At 38.4% G+C, this 16,686-nt stretch overlaps 2 protein-coding genes across 7 annotated transcripts in view; one reads left to right on the forward strand and one right to left on the reverse strand.

Annotated features, from left to right (window-relative positions):
- The window catches only part of LOC105485456 (amylo-alpha-1,6-glucosidase and 4-alpha-glucanotransferase), a 71,404-nt gene extending 56,617 nt beyond the window's left edge, over positions 1–14,787 (reverse strand). Inside the window, exons 1-5 of one of the 5 annotated variants that reach the window (XR_011610240.1) lie at positions 14,554–14,787; positions 13,844–13,993; positions 5,106–5,316; positions 4,392–4,558; positions 1,790–1,993 (exon numbers count right to left, since the gene is read on the reverse strand). Coding sequence is in view for 4 of the 5 variants with exons in the window: in XM_011747818.3 (XP_011746120.2) it covers positions 1,790–1,993; positions 4,392–4,558; positions 5,106–5,316; positions 13,844–13,925 (664 nt within the window). In the remaining variant the exon portion in view is untranslated. The other 4 variants (XM_011747818.3, XM_011747820.3, XM_011747819.3 and 1 more) reach the window with 4 other exon arrangements.
- The window catches only part of LOC105485457 (ferric chelate reductase 1), a 138,695-nt gene continuing 136,327 nt past the window's right edge, over positions 14,319–16,686 (forward strand). The window contains exon 1 of one of the 2 annotated variants that reach the window (XM_071073922.1): positions 14,319–14,378. The gene's annotated coding sequence lies outside the window, so the exon portion shown is untranslated. Of the gene's footprint in view, positions 14,379–14,975; positions 15,154–16,686 lie in introns of those variants that run through there. The other variant, XM_071073876.1, reaches the window with a different exon arrangement.

The following is a 16,686-nucleotide window of genomic DNA, read 5'->3' on the forward strand; positions in this document are numbered from 1 at the left end:
TATCACCACTGAACTACCATTCTAGTCCAGGAATGCCTATTTAATCTTTTAGTAAGAAATAAATACAATTTTAGCTGTTAGTCCCTATATTTTTCTGTTACAGCTGCTTAAGCCATATCCTAACTCATACAATTTGTAACTCATAAAATGCCATTATGTGGTTTGATAAATTTGATTTCAATAATATTACAGATCTCAAAGTGATTATCAAGACTGTCAAATTTTCCTTTAATTTTTTTACATTATTTTGTAAGAGATGGGGTCTCATTATGTTGCTAAGGCTGGTTTCAAACTCCTGGCCTCAAGTGATCCTCGCACTTCAGCCTCTCAAGTAGCTGGGATTACAGGTGCAAGCGACAGCACCTGGCTTAATAATGTCAAATATTCACGTGAAGAATACTGAGTTCTTGGGTATTGCAAAGTTTTCACTGTAGAATTGGAGGCTTGGTTTCTAGGTACATGCAGAAACACCAAATTTTAGAATGTACCTATTTCTTTACCTAACTTTGCCATTATGATTAGAGATTTTTATTTATATTGATGAACCAGATATATAAGCTTTTAAATATCTTCATAGTTCCTATGGTTACTTGGAGAACTGTTTTATGAAACAGCAGATTATATCTTTTAAATGTTTGTACCAACTAGAATTCTTTTTCTTTACATATGCAAAACAGTGTTTTCCAAACTTTTCTACATTGTAGCATACATCCAAGATAACATTTGTAAGGTAAACTGGGTTAAACCCAAAGCTGCTCATGGCCAGGCTTTGTCAGGCTAGGCCAGGCCTTGTCAGGCTAGGCCAGGCCAGGCTCAGCTCCTCTGACAGGTGAGGGGAGGAACCATTTCCTCAAGGATCGCTAGCTGGAAAAATCTGATATATTTTAATAGAATTATATATCACTAAGGAATCTTGGGAACCAAAACAGACTAACTTTAATAAGCTCTTTTAACATGTAGAAGACATAATTTCCAGATACACCTTCTGAGAGTTTACTAATAAGTTTCTCTCCAAATAATAGAAGTCATTTAGTTTTTTAATATATGCTATAGCACTATAGTACTAGAGCTCCTGCTAATATAGGATCCATGTGTTACCTGAGAAAGTATTAACAGAGTAGTCCCCTCTTATCCTTAAAGGATACCTTCCAAGACTCCAAGTCAATGTGTTAAACTATAGATAGTATCAAACCCTACATATATATTTTTTGATATTTTGTTTTTTTGATCTGATAACTGAGCAGGCTATTAAGTGACTCGTGGGCAGGTAGTGTTTACAGCATGGATGCACTGGACAAAGGGATGAGTCACATTCCAGGTGGGAGAGAGCAGGATGGCATGGGAGTTCATCATGTTACTTAAAACAGCATGAAAATTAAAACTTACAAATTGCTTATTTCTGGAATTATTCAATATTTTTGAAATGTGACTGACTGCAGGTAACTGAAACCTCAGAAAGCAAAACTGTGAATAAGGGGGGACTACTGTACTCTAAGTTGAAATATGTGATCATTATGTTCCTTCTATGATCACTCTCCTGTATTTATAAACATCAGATGCAAGATACTTATATATTGACTTTATCCTCAATTAAGAATGTTTTCTTTGAAAGGAAAAATACTAATTTTTTAAATGGAAGGACACCTAATCATCATTTGTGTTTTTAAAATTTATGTTAGCCCCTTTCCTTTCCCTTTCTTTCCTCCCTTCCCTTCTCCTGTTTGTGTGTGTATGTGTGTGTGTATAAATTCTCATCAAAATTAATAAAGGCAGTCAATGAAGCTCATACCAGTATGATTGTAGACAACATCAGTAATACAAATAATATTCCATTCCTTTTTTAATTTTTCCACTAGCTGTCCAACATCATTCCAGGTATACTTTCTATTAGGTCTTGAAAAGTCAGGATTTAATTCTAACTGATTGGCAAGGGAGTAGGATGACCTAGATAGTCCAAGAGTCTGCAATGGGGTAAAATGAATCATGTTGTAGCCTGCAAAACAAATAAAAACCACTGTAAAAACAAACAAACAAAACCAGCCTAAAATGAAGAAAATATAAATTTAAACTTTCTTAATTATAAATAGCAAGGCAAGCATGCTACTAAAAAAGAAGTCAAACACTTGGGTTCCAATACCAAGAGTTTAACAGACTTTAAGCAAGTTTATTTAAATCTTTCAAGATATCAGTGTCCTTATATACAAGACAGAGATAATGAGGTAATATTTGAAAAAATTCACACATACTGCCTATTAGAAAATGTATATACTTACGTGTAGTAAATCTATCCTCTACGAGTATATCAACATATGTCTTTCAGCTACTTTTAATGTTCCATAGTACTTGTATTGTTTTAGTTATGTCAGTGAACTTCTCATTCCTTTCTTCATATATTATTCAATTTAAAAGCAGAAAATTAAAATTGAGATCAGGTGCAGTGGCTTGCACCTGTAATTCCAGCACTTTGGGAGGCCAAGGCAAGAGGACTGCTTGAGCCCAGGAATTCAAGACCAGCCTGGGCAACACAGTGCGACTTTTGTCTCTACAAAAAATAGATCAGGCCACTGCACTCCAGTCTGGGTGACAGAGTGAGACCTTGTCTTAAAATATATATATATGGCTGGGCACGGTGGTTCATGCCTGTAATCCCAGCACCTTGGGAAGCTGAGGTGGGCATATCACTTGAGGTCAGAAGTTTGAGACCAGCCTGGGCAACATGGTGAAACCCCATCTCTACTAAAAATACAAAAATTAGCCAGGCGTGGTGGTGCATGCCTGTAATCCCAGCTACTAGGGAGGCTGCAACACAGGAATTACTTGAACCCAGGAGGCTGCAGTGAGCTGAGATTGCACCACTGCACTCCAGCCTGGGTGACAGAGTCAGACCCTGTCTCAAAAAAAAAAAAAAAAAAAAAAAAAAACAAACAAAAAAAAAACAAAGAAAAGAAAAAATTAATCTTGCCCTTTGCTTAAGAGCAAAATACAACTTAAGTTTCATTTTGCTCTTGATATGGATGATAGCATATGTCTTCTACATAAAAGATGGTTAAGCAATGCTTGTTGAATTAAAATGATATATAATGATAACACATTTTCCTTCACTTTTCAATAGCTTACTTCTGATTTTTATATGGTAAAGTCCTAGAAATGATAATTATTTCATTATGGAGTTCTTTCATTTCTTAAGATGAACCACAAAATTTGCCATTTTTATAGGTTAAAAATGGTTAAGTATCCAAAATTTAATATGGGCTGGGTGCAGTGGTTCATGTCTATAATCCCAGCACTTTGGGAGGCCGAGGCAGGTGGATCACGAGGTCAGAAGTTTGAGACCAGCCTGGCCAACATGGTGAAACCCCGTCTCTACTAAAAATACAAAAATGAGCTGGGCTTGGCAGTGGGCACCTGTAATCCCAGCTACTCAGGAGGCTGAGGCGGGAGAATCATTTGAACCCAGGAGGTGGAGGTTGCAGTGAGCCAAGATCACGCCATTGCACTCCAGCCTAGGTGACAGGGCAAGACTCCATCTCAAAAAAAAAAAAATTTTTTTTAAAATATGGTTCTATCTACTTATATTACCAAATATAATAAGAAACAAAATTAAACGTAGAGGCAAAAAGATATGGTTTGGATTTGTGTCCCTGCCCAAATCTCACTTCAAATTGTAATCCCCAGTGTTGCAGGAAGGGCCTGGTGAGAGAAAGCTGGTGGATTTCCCCCTTGTTCTCATGATAGTGAGTGAGTTTTCACAAGATCTGGTTGTTTAAAAGCATGTAGGAGGCCGGGCGCGGTGGCTCAAGCCTGTAATCCCAGCACTTTGGGAGGCTGAAACGGGCGGATCACAAGGTCAGGAGATCGAGACCATCCTGGCTAACACGGTGAAACCCCGTCTCTACTACAAAATACAAAAAAACTAGCCGGGCGAGGTGGCGGGCGCCTGTAATCCCAGCTACTCGGGAGGCTGAGGCAGGAGAAGGGCGTGAACCCGGGAGGCGGAGCTTGCAGTGAGCTGAGATCCGGCCACTGCACTCCAGCCTGGGCGACAGAGCGAGACTGCCGTCTCCAAAAAAAAAAAAAAAAAAAAAAAAAAAAAAAAAAAGCATGTAGGACCTCCTGGTTTGTTCTCTTCCTCCTTCTCTAGCCATGTAAGACGTGCCTGCTTCCCCTCTGCCTTCTGCCATGACTGGAAGTTTCTTGAGGCCTTTCCAGCCATGCTTCCTGTACAGCCTGCAGAACTGTGAGTCAAACCTCTTTTCTTTATCAATTACCCAGTCTCAGGTAGTTCTTTATAGCAATGAGAGAATGAACTAATACACAAAACTTTTGAAATCTGTATCACAGAGGATAATTACATTTATTTTTTTAAATAAGAAAAAGCAAGCTGACATTACCTGATTCTTTTGCAACCCTAAGTCTGCTTTCCCATTCATCAAAAGGTCCCAAACACTTAGCTAAAAATGTCTGAAGAGTAACACAGTCCAAGGGTAGCATATGATTATCAGCACCAACACGTAAAATGGGGTCCACAACTATGTAACCTCCACCACTTTTCTCATTTCTAAGGGAAAAAACAAAACAAAAACTTTTCAGTCATTGATAGAAAAATAATCCTCATATAATATAGTCTGACTCTAACTAAAAGGTTAATTGTCCCAAATAAAATATATTTATTTCTAAGCACATAAAATCATTTTAAAAGTTGCAACAAAACTTAATGGAAAAGCTACTTTTACCCTTTCACAATCTACATAATTACATGTATAATACACAAAATATCCAATAATGTTGGTTTCATGAAAAATAAGTATACTAAAACCTATCAGTAATAACAATGGCATGCAAATAAACAGCAACCTATAATCAGATTGCATGAAATGACTACAGTTTTTAAGATGTTACTTAAAATACATTTACATGATACTTTAGCTCTGCAATGGGCCATACAATTACCTCCTAGAAATCAAAGAATATTCTATTTGCATCTCAAGGAAGCATTGTAAAAATTGCACTGCCATGGTTCATACAGTAACATTTACAAGTTAGGTAACTTCAAATTACAGAATAAATTAACTTTTTTTTTCTCGCAAACAAAACACCTGACTTACCCTTGAAGGAAATAATACTGAAATGAACCAGATTGTTGCAGATTAAGTTTACAGTATTTATCAGAATCATCTTCTCTTTCTGTTGGATTTTCCCAATTCAGAGAACGGAATTTTTGTCTATTAAATGTTTCTCCAGGAAATGGGTAATTTGTAAACACGGTAACTGCTTTTCCCTGTAAAGTTGGGCCTAATCGGAACTGTAGTTCAAACCCTAAATAAAAAGCACATTTTAATAAACTCATTGTAGGACTTAAATTACCATGATTGAAAATATACATGTTTTATTTAAAAAATCTTGATTTTTCAATTATGTTTAACATAACTCCACAAACCTAATGCTGTTTTGGCACTACTTTGTATTCCAATTTAGCTGAATTTCATATTTTAGCAAGTATAGTAAACATCATAGAGCTGTCTGCTCTGTAATGTCTCTTTCTCCTTCCCCTGGAAACTCAATCCCATTCACATAGCAACTCTGGGATGTGCAAATTTTTATACAACCCCATTTACCATGATCCCCCATCCTCAACCCTGAATTAAGTACCCAATGGTGGGCATCTGAGGAGAGGCCTTCTCTAGTATTTTTCTAACTGCAACAGAGAAAGCTGGTTTCTCTATGGTGTCAGAAAGTATGTGATAGTATGTAAAACTTGGGAGCTGCCATGGGACAATTATCTCACTATACTGAGAAAGCTAGTCTTCACTGACAGAAGTCAACCTCTATAGAGGCAGAATTCAGGATTCTAACAGGAGTTCTGAAGGCAACTGAACCTGATTGATGTCTGCTCAAGTCCAGTGATGTGCTAATAAAGATTTAGCAACTGACTAGGGTGGTGGGAACCTCTGACTTGGAGTGTTTGCTGACTTTCTGGTGGAAATAATCCTGACGTGGACAATCTTAAGCTACCAACACGACAACATTGAACGTGGAAGTGGGAAGGGATGTGCACAATCAGCTCTTGTGAGCCAGCATAAGCACCTCCAACACACTACTGCCTATATCCCTATGCTTCATGGTTTAGCTCTTAAAGCTGTTCTTGTAATCCTGAGAGCCAATGCATTTACTTCTACTTTTGCCCAAGTTAGGTTATTTTTTAAAAAACATACCTTAGACTTGTGCATTGTGCTGCAAGTATTTTGCCATAAGAGAAAACAAATAAGCACATTACAGTTAAAACTGTACTGTGAAAGAAACATTTTGGTTGGTTTAAAGCAGACTTTAAACTTCCTTTACAATTATTAGAATATGAAAATACTATGGTCAAGTCTATTAGAAATATAATACATATAAATGTTAAATATGAATATAACTTTCAATTAGTAATGGGCAATAATAACTGATGAGGCAGGGAAGTTTAGTTGCACTGAGTAAAATCTTTAATATCTAAGGAATTTCTTTGAGAGGAAAAAAACTTTTATATATTTAATATATATTATTTATAATTTATAATCCTTGATTTATTAAACATCCAACAAAGTAATAAAAGAGGATATACTAACAGGAATATTTTCTGTGAAGAAAATACTTCAGTAAGAGACACTAAGAGAATGCTGTATAATGAAACTAAGAATTTCTTCTCTAAGCAACTACAAGTACTTTTTCTATAATATAATTTGGCATTAATATATTAAGAATGTTTATATTTTTTGATCTAGGAATTTTATATAGATTTTTTGAGAAAAGTATCAGTGATATAAACAGCGATTATGTATAAAGATATTTATCACAGCCTCAATTATTGAAATTAAATAAACTGACAACAACCTAAATATCTAATGATTCGCAATGATTAAATAAATTATGGTAAATCTACAAGTTGGCATATTATAAAGCCATTACAAATCATGTTATCAAAAGATATTTGGCCAGATACAATAGCTCACGCCTGTAATCCCAACACTCTGGGAGGCCGAGGCAGGAGGATCACCTGAGGTCAGAAGTTTGAGACCAGCCTGACCAACATGGCAAAACCCTGTCTCTACTAACAATGCAAAAATAGCTGGGTGTGGTGGTGTCCACCTGTAATCCCAGCTACTTAGGAGGCTGAGGCAGGAGAATTGCTTCAACCCAGGAGGCAGAGGTTGCAGTGAGCCAAGATCACGCGACTGCACTCCAGCATGGGTGACACAGTAAGACTCCATTAAAAAAAGCAATAATAATAACTACTTTTAATTTATTTTATTTTGTTACATTTTACATATTTATGTAGAGCTTTTAAAATATCTTCTGGAAAAAAGCATGGCTGAAACGTGGCAGTAGGCAGGGAGGTAGAGTACGTATACCATACTACTACTACAAATAGGGGAAAAAGGCAGGTTACAACATTGTTTAGATAGTATAATCCTAATTTTTTAAAAACAAAACACAGAAAAAATGCTTTTTATACATTTTCATAATTTTATAATTGGGGAAATCATTCTAAAATTAGAGTTACAATTATGAAGGGATAGACTAAGAAATAATTACACAAAGAATTAAAACATGAACTAAAATATTTAGTGACTGAGAAGCATAAACATTTACATCTCACAAGAATGACTAAATTTATCATTAGGAGAAATAGTGTCATTTTGAACAAGTACAAATAGCAGAGATTAGCTGTCTGGGTATATGTGTACAACCTGTCCCCATTAAGTTTATACAAATATTGTTTTTACAATTACACAAGGATTCAGAGAATTTGCAGTGCAAAGGTTAAAACTCATCTAAAATCTCCAAAATAGTATTTGGATCAGTGCTCTACCTTCAGGAAAAAACCCCAATAATTCCCAAACTAAGTCCTTTATTTCTATAATATATATGTTCTAATAGATTATGTAAATTACCAAACACAAAAGTTAACTTAATAAGATATAAATGAAATAAATAATATACTTTATTTAGTTCTCACTAAAAATTAATACTGATAATATCTCTCAGTGAAAACAATGTAACTAAATAAATTTCATTACCTTAAAAAGTCTTGATTTTAATATTTTATAATAAAGTGATTCAAAGATTTCAAGTTCTGTTTATTTTGGGTAAAATCATACAATGATGGAAGAAGCATTTCTAAAAATATATATTCAAAATGCTTTCGCTATAGCAAGGGCTGGCAAAGTATATCCAGCCCAATCCCCATTTCTGTAAATGAAGTTTTACTGGAACACAGCTACATCCATTCATGTATGTTTGCCTATGGCTGCTTTCCTGCTACAATAGGAGTCGAGTTGCTGCAATAGGGAATGCATTGCCTGAAGAGCTACAAAGATTTGCGATCTGAACTTTTACAGGAAAATATGTGCCAAACTCTGCTCCGCCGCATCAATTTCCTTCAAAAAAGCACTTAACTTTCTCACTCATGTTTACATCAAAGAGTTATTATTTTTTCTGAAAATATTTTCTAAGTATCATACTATCTAAGACTACTTGCTATTCCTGAAAAGGACAAATCTCAAACACTTTCTAACTCATCTTTTAAGTTTGATCACTTCTGTGAGGTAAAAGAACTATTCTTGGTTACTCTACTTCTCCTTATGAAGTAATATAGAGACTCCGTTATTTAAGATAATATAACCTGTAAAGCTACTTAACCTAGCTTAAGTAAAAGTGCAATTCATGGCAACATACTGCAAACAAATGAGGGTGTGATTGTCAACCCCTTCCAGACCTATAACCCCTACGTTATCTTCTGAGTATGCCTTTTTTGTTTATAACTTACCTGACATACAAACTGAGAGTGTAATTCATATATTAACATAATTCAATGTTGTTAACACAGACTGAAAAACTAAAATAGGTAGAAAGAAAATAAAAGAAAGGGAAGAAGGAAGGAAGGAAGGAAGGAAGGAAGGGAGGGAGGGAGGGAGGGAGGGAGGGATAGATGTTACATTTTCCTTCTGTAGCCCAATAGATATATCAGCACATACCCCGAGGGATACACAGCCACTCTGTAGACCTCTAATGCAAATCACTGAAACTAAAATTTTTATATACAGTAAAGGAAACATCAGAGGACCTAGAGTAGGTCAGATTCCATGACTAAGTTTGTTAAAATTAGCTGAGGTCATAGCAGTACATGGTGTGGCTATCTTATTCCTCATACTAACGCTAGGATACTTTACTTGTATTAGCCATATCTCTCTTGTAGGCAACTAGCATGATGAGGGATTAAACTATTATTGTAAATAAATATGTTCTATCTTTTCCCCTCCACTCAATTTATAGAAACTCAATCTAATCAAAGAACCTTTATGTATAAATGTTTTCTTTAAAAAATAGTAAAAATTATAAATTTCATCAACCTATTTAAAAGATGGAAGAATTTCAGATTTGGGAAGTACTTATTTTGTTCACTCTTTTTTTTTTTTTTTTTTTTTGAGACTGAGTCTCGCTCTGTTGCCCAGGCTAGAGTACAGTGGCATGATCTTGGCTCTCTGCAACCTCTGCCTCCTGGGTTCAAGTGATTCTCCTGCCTCAGCCTCCTGAATAGCTAGGACTACAGGCGCATGTCACCACACCCAGCTAATTTTTGTATTTTTGGTAGAGATGGGGTTTCACCATGTTGCCCAGGCTGGTCTTGAACTCCTGATCTCAGGTGAACCACCCACCTCGGCCTCCCAAAGTGCGGTATTACAGGAGTAAGCCACCGTGTCGGGTCTGATTTTATTCATTATTCTACCACTAAATGAGATAGGAAATAAAAGAAAAAGTTATGATTTTGTCTAGGAAAGATCATTATTTAGTCTTGTACTTGCTGAATTGGAAGAATCTATAGAAATATCAGTCTTAAAAACGAGGAGGAATTCCTTCTTGTAGAAAAGAGAGAAGGAAAGAAATACGAGGGCTTTGGTGACCAATTAAATATGAAAGAGCCAAAAATTGCCAGTTTTTCTTCACATTTGATTGGTTACCAAGTCCTCTGAACTTTAAAATAACTCATACTTTGTCCTCTCTTTTTCTTTTCTTTTTTTTTGAGTCGGAGTCTCGCTCTGTTGCCCAGGCTGGAGTGCAGTGGCATGATCTCGGCTTACTGCAACCTCTGCCTCCTGGATTCCAGCGATTCTCCTGCCTCAGCCTCCTGAGTAGCTGGGATTATAGGCACCCACCACCATGCCCGGCTAATTTTTGTATTTTTAGGAGAGACAGAGTTTCACCATGTTGGCCAGGCAGGTCTCAAACTCCTGAACTCAGGTGATCCGCCTGCCTTGGCCTCCTAAAGTGCCAAGATTACAGGTGTGAGTTACTGCGCCTGGCCTTGTCCTCTCTTTTTCAACTCAGACTGTTAAACCCTTTTCTTTAACCAGATGTGTTTTTAAAATAGCTTTCTCAATGCTTCTTGTCTCCAATGTCCCTTCTCTTCAACTCATCTTTCACATTTCAAATTATCTTCTAAAATAATATGATCACACCATTACTGCAAAAATAGGTGACATATTCTCATTTATAACATTTGGACATATTTACTGGTTTTAACCAGAGTTATAAAGTCAACCACATCATTCTTTTTTCATAAATTCTTCACATTTCCCTCTTCAAATAAGTTAGCTGAATTTATAATTTTTGTTAGTTTTAACTAGAGTCTTAGTAATAAATCAACAAGTATTTAACTGTTGTACACTGCACTAGATTTGTAAGGTTGTCCTTATCCTCACAGAATTTTTATTTTATTTTATTTTTTTTGTTTTATATATTTTTTAAGACAGAGTTTTGCTCTTGTTGCCCAGGCTGGAGTGCAATGGCGTGATCTCGGCTCACTGCAACCTCTGCATCCCAGGTTCAAGCGATTCTCCTGCCTCAGCCTTCCAAGTAGATGGGATTACAGGCATGTGCTACCACACCTGGCTAATTTTTGTATTTTTAGTAGAGACGGGGCTTCACCATGTTGACCAGGTTGGATGGTCTCGAAATCCTGACCTCAGGTGACCCACCTGCCTTGGCCTCCCAAAGTGCTGGGATTATAGGTGTGAGCCACCGCACCAAGGCCTTTTATTTTTGTTTTTTAAAGACAGGGTCTCACTCTGTCACCCAGGCTGGAGGGCAATGTTGGGATCATAGCTCACTACAGCCTTTAACTCCTGGGCTCAAGAGATCCTTCTGCCTCACCCTCCTAAGTTGCTGGGGACCACAGCCAAGCACCATCATGCCTAGCTAATTTTGTTTCTTTTTTTGTAGAGATAAAGTCTTACTATGTTGTCCAAGCTGACCATGAACTCCTGGCCTCAAGTGATCCTCCAGCCTCAGCCTCCCAAAGCACTGAGATTACAAGTGTGAGTCACCTGTCCTCATCAATTCTCACAGATTTTAAACCCTAGTCTGACACTGTAAGACTAACAAGCTTTTAGACACTGCTTCATTATTCAGCACTTAATAGTTCTGTGCTCATTGTGTAGTTGGAAGTCAAAGGAAGCAGACAGTGAAAAATTAGGGAAAGACTTCACAAAGGAGGTAGAATTCTAGCTGAAAGTTGAAACTTAGGCAACACATAGACTGATGTCAAATGGGATTTAACAGATATAAAGGAATCTGATGGGAGCAGCGGTATAAGGACACGCATGAGAAAAGCTGCTGAGAAGGGAATTGATATGGATGACTTGGGCAACTGTAAAGATCTATAACATTAATGATGGAGAATAATGAGATACAATCTTGGTTAAGGAAGGTGTAGTCTCATTACAGAATGTCTTGGAAGTCAGACAGAAGTATTTAAATTTGATTTTATACATACCACTTAATAAAAAGAGAAGAGACTGCATAAGATTATTCTGGCATCTATATTCAGCCATATAGAACAGACAGGCAATCAGGGATATTTGGAAAGAAATTGCAAGCTTAAAAAGAGACTGCAGGAAAAAAGAAGAAATCGTCAAAGAAGAATATAAGGTTTCTACCCTGGGAACTATAAAAATGGAGATGCCACGAAATAAACAGGGAAGCTGAGAAATAAAGGATTGAGAATGGGGAGGGGATATTTTTGGACATGCCAGATTTAAGCATATCCAAGTTGAGCTATCCTAATGCTATTCTATTGCATAATATCAGGTTGAAGCCAAGGTCCAGGGTGGGAATACATGGAGTGATTCATATAAATGCCTTATATTTATTTAGGGCTTTGTCACTAGAAATTCATGTATTATTAATTTTGAGTCTCAAAACCTAGAAAGGTAGAACAGACATTACCACTTTCATTTCACTAATAAATTAATGCTCAGAATTGGGGCCACGTCCGGTGGCTTATGCTTGTAATCCCAGTACTTTGAGAGGCCAAGGATGGAGGGTTGCTTGAGACCAGGAGTTCAAAATCAACCTGGGCAACACAGTGAGACCCAGTCTACAAAAAAAAAAAAAAAAAAAAAATTAGCTGGGCATAGTGGTGCATGCCTGTCGTACCAGATACTTGGGAGGCTGAGGCAGGAGAATTGCCTGAGCCTAGGAAGTCGAGGCCACAGTGAGCCGTGATCATGCCACAGCACTCAGCTTGGGCAAGAGAGTAAGACCCTGTTTCAGAAAAAGAGAAAAGAAAAAAAAAGAAATGAACGCTCCGAATTAATGTAACTTGCCCCAAGTCAGCTTGTTAGCCGCAGAGCCAGGAGAATTCTGGCTCTCTATCCTTGTCATCAAACACTGAAAGCTTCCAAGAAGAAGCAAGCTCAAGGCCTTTCCTCCAAAAGGAGTCGTCAGCAGAGAGGCAACAGTTGAGGCCATGAGACTGTGTAACTAATTCTTTGAAGGAGAACAGAAAAAGAAAGAATTCCTAGCAGATACCCATAATTAATTAAAAAGTGAAAGGAAGAGAGCCCAGTAAGAGACACCAAGTTGACAAGAATACACAACAGGGTAGGGGAAAAAAAAAAAATCAAAACCAGAAAAGTGCAGAGTCAGGAAAGCCAAAAATGGAGTAGGTACTCAGTGATTTTAAATGCCAAAGTTGGAAAAAGACACGGATTTGGCATGAAGATAACACATTGTATGTGTGACATTTTTTTTCCCAAAAATTTAACTCTTAAAACATTAGGGAAACTAAAAAATTCCTTCGAAGGGTTTATGACTATCAACATCCATTTGGTACATTAATAAGGGTGATTGCATTTTTCATATATTACACTTCTTCAATGTTGAAAAATTACAAAGGTGAAGAAAATAAAACATCTATTAACTAGTCTTGTAGAAAAGTAATTTGATCTTTTAAATACAGATCAACTATATTTCAACATAACCAGATGAGCTATTGCACTTTTTATTTGGTAAGAAAATATTTTCAGTTTTTACCTTCTCCACATTTGAGAGGTTTTTGATATACATAAGCAATAGTTTACTATACTTTTTGCTGTAATCTATTTTGTCAATTCAAAGGCTCAACAAAGGAAAAGAGGCAGAGCTATATAAAGGCTAAACTACACACATACCCAAAGCAAAATTACATACGAAGTAATTTATCAAGTTTTAATAGTAAATGTTATTAGAAATGATATGGTCAATCTTCTGATCACATATTTAACTTCAATCTTAAGTGGGAATTAGTATGCAGAGAAAAGTGAGCTATTTTATCCTTATCCTAACATGAGGGATATAAAATAGTTTTAATTTAAATCAACATTCATTAGTGATACATGAAGAACACAGCACCATCTTTGTACAAAGCAAGTTTTAGATCTTGGAAATAATATTTATCTTAAACCTTTAAAAAAATTAACAGGACTGCCAATGAATTAAAAGTTTAAAAGATGCAAATGAGCAAGTCAAACAACTTGCTACTGACCTTGTTCAAGTCTGAAGAGGGTCTTTTCCAGCTTCTCCATTTCGTTCAGAAGTAAAATTCGAATCTGTTTACTGTGCCCCATTTTGGCTTCTGGAGGATTTGAAATCTTTCAGAAGAATTAAAAGAACTCCACAGTCGAATGAGTTACCCCTATGAAACAAAAAGGAATTAAAATATCGAACATAACTATTGCCTTAAACTCTCCAGAGCTGACAGCGGCACTTACATGTTCGAAGTGTGTTTTATGCCTAGCAAAGCAACGAAAGAGAACGAATCTTATAACTAATAAGATTCGAGAAGGCAAATTAATACTTGTTTCCTGCCTTTGAGCACAACGAATAAAACCGAAATAAAAATGCTGTATTATAGATTCTTACAATTAAAAAAATTAAAAACCTAGAGCATTCTCAGAGAAAAGCAACACATTCAGGAAAGCCTGAGGTCAGGGGGACATTCCCAGCCCCAAGCCACAGGGCTCTGGAGACTCCGAATGGCACTTCAGCTTACAAGAGATTAGTCTGCTCAAAGATAACAGGTGGGCGATCTCCCCATTCCCAAATTCGGGTCGTCAGCCACCAATGGGGAGATGAGAACAGAGGGAAGCAGTTGTTGCCTCTGGAATAGTTGCCGTAGACAGAAGATGTACAGAGCGAGCTATAGATAGAAAGAATGCGCTTCCCCGCGAGGCCAGCGGCATTCCTAGCACTTACGCCGAGAGAGTTATACGTGCGACTTCTGGGGCACTGCAGGACCCGCGACTCTGGTGCTACGGTCGGGGGAGGGGACCAGGAGAAACAGAAGGGGAAAGGCTGGCTGCCCAGCCGCGCACAGAAGCCGCAGCCCAAGGAGGGCCGGGCACCTTGAAGGGCAAAGGGAGGGGCGGCGGGCGGCTGGGGCAGGGCCGAGGAGGCTGGGTGAGGAGCAAGTGGCGTCTCAGCGACTCCGCCTCGCGCGGGGTCCGGGGCACACCTGGGACCCTACCGGGCCGTGCTCACACTCGCTCCAGGTGGGAGCGGACTAGTCCGCTGGCCCATTTCCGGGAGGCTCGACCCGCTCGCCCCGACCGCTAGTCTCGCGAGAGCGTGGTCACCGCACTGTCTCAGTCGGCTCCGGGCCCAGAGACCTGGATCCCGCTGCGGCCGAGGCCGGGAGCCGCATTTTCTCCTCGCCACGGGGAGGGTGCGGCGGCCAAGGCGCGGCCTTCCTTTAACAACCTGCGAGCTCACAGTTGCACATGAAAATCCCGCGGTACCAGGCTGCGAGCTAGGTGGAGCTGCACAGTAGGATTTTTTGGTGGGAAGGGCTGAATGGTGAGGGGCAAACGACTGGCTTCTGGTGACTTTTGTACCACCGCGTGATATATTTCTTTGTTTTGATAATTTTTACTTGGCCTAAGTTCTCAGAGCCCTGATTTCTAAGTGTCTAAAATAAGAGTCCCGGCCGGGCACGGTGGCTCACGCCTGTAATCCCAGCACTTTTGGAGGCCAACGCGGGTTGATTACGAGGTCAGGAGTTCAAGACCAGCCTGGCCACGTTGGTGAAACCCTGTCTCTACTAAAAAAAAAAAAAAAAAAAAAAAAAAAAAATTAGCCGGGCACGGTGGCGGGTGCCTGTGGTCCCAGCTACTCGGGAGGCTGAGGCAGGAGAATTGCTCGAACCCAGGAGGCGGAGGTTGCAGTGAGCCGAGACCGCGCCACTGCACTCCAGCCTGGCAACAGAGCTAGACTCTGTCTCAATAAAATAAAATAAAATAAAATAAAATAAAATAAAATAAGAGTCCTGGCTACAGCCTTGACATTCCATCCAACACATGTCCATCATTTCTAGTGCTAACAGACAGGACACATGTTCCTGAATGCGGATACAGTAGGTAAGGTATGGCCAGTCTGCAAACCATCGATCATGCAAACACCACTGATACTTAACGGTGTCTAGAACCTACTGATACATAGCTGCGTGTACCTAAGTTACCCTAGATAGACCTGGAGATCATCTGAGATTAAGTTGCACTTCTGTTAGGCCAGTAACACAGAACTTTTTGCAGATGGTTAAGGAGATTTAATGCCTGAGGGTAAAGGAAAACCCATCTAACAAGGCTTTTGGAGGGTTCCTAATGGTCATGAGAAAATGGACAGAAGATTTGGTTAACTAAGCCTTGTGGGGTGTGGAGAAGATTCTTGCATTTTTTATTGTGGTATGACTGTAGGTCTAAAGAGGGTATAGGTTAAAAAAAACCCATACTGAAGTATTTGTTTGTTTTGTAGATTTCTGAGAATGGCTAATTGCAAATGGTCCGTAACTGACTTTGGGAACCCACAGCTCATTTTCTGGCCCCTATTATTTTCCAGGCACATAAAGTGCTGGGAATGCAGCAATAAAACAGTCACTGCCCTCAGAGAACTCCTACATTTTATTGGTGGGAGACAGATAAATTATAATTTATTTAATTATACAGGATATATTATATCCTGTATAATTTATTCCACACTTTCCCCTTCTTATTCTATATAGGCTATGATATATCCTATATAATAAGGATGTATTATATCCTATATAGAATAAGAAGGGGAAAGTGTGGAAGAGTAAGCAGAGAGAGGTTTGTATTTCTAAATACAACGTTTAGTAAAGTGATGCCAAACTGAGAGAAAGAAGGAAGAGGATGTCTAAGGTAGAGGGTTACATGTAGAGGTATAGGAAGTACAAAGACCATGAGGCAGGAGCATACTTGGTGAACCGAAGAAGGTCACCATAGTTGAGTGAAGAAGAGAGTGGTAAGAGATTAGGACAGACAGATGGGGCAGGAGAGGGGGTCAGGAGCACGGGCAGGTGACCAGATCTTATAA

The sequence above is a fragment of the Macaca nemestrina genome, chromosome 1 (assembly GCF_043159975.1).
Source record: "Macaca nemestrina isolate mMacNem1 chromosome 1, mMacNem.hap1, whole genome shotgun sequence".
Lineage (NCBI taxonomy): Eukaryota > Metazoa > Chordata > Mammalia > Primates > Cercopithecidae > Macaca > Macaca nemestrina.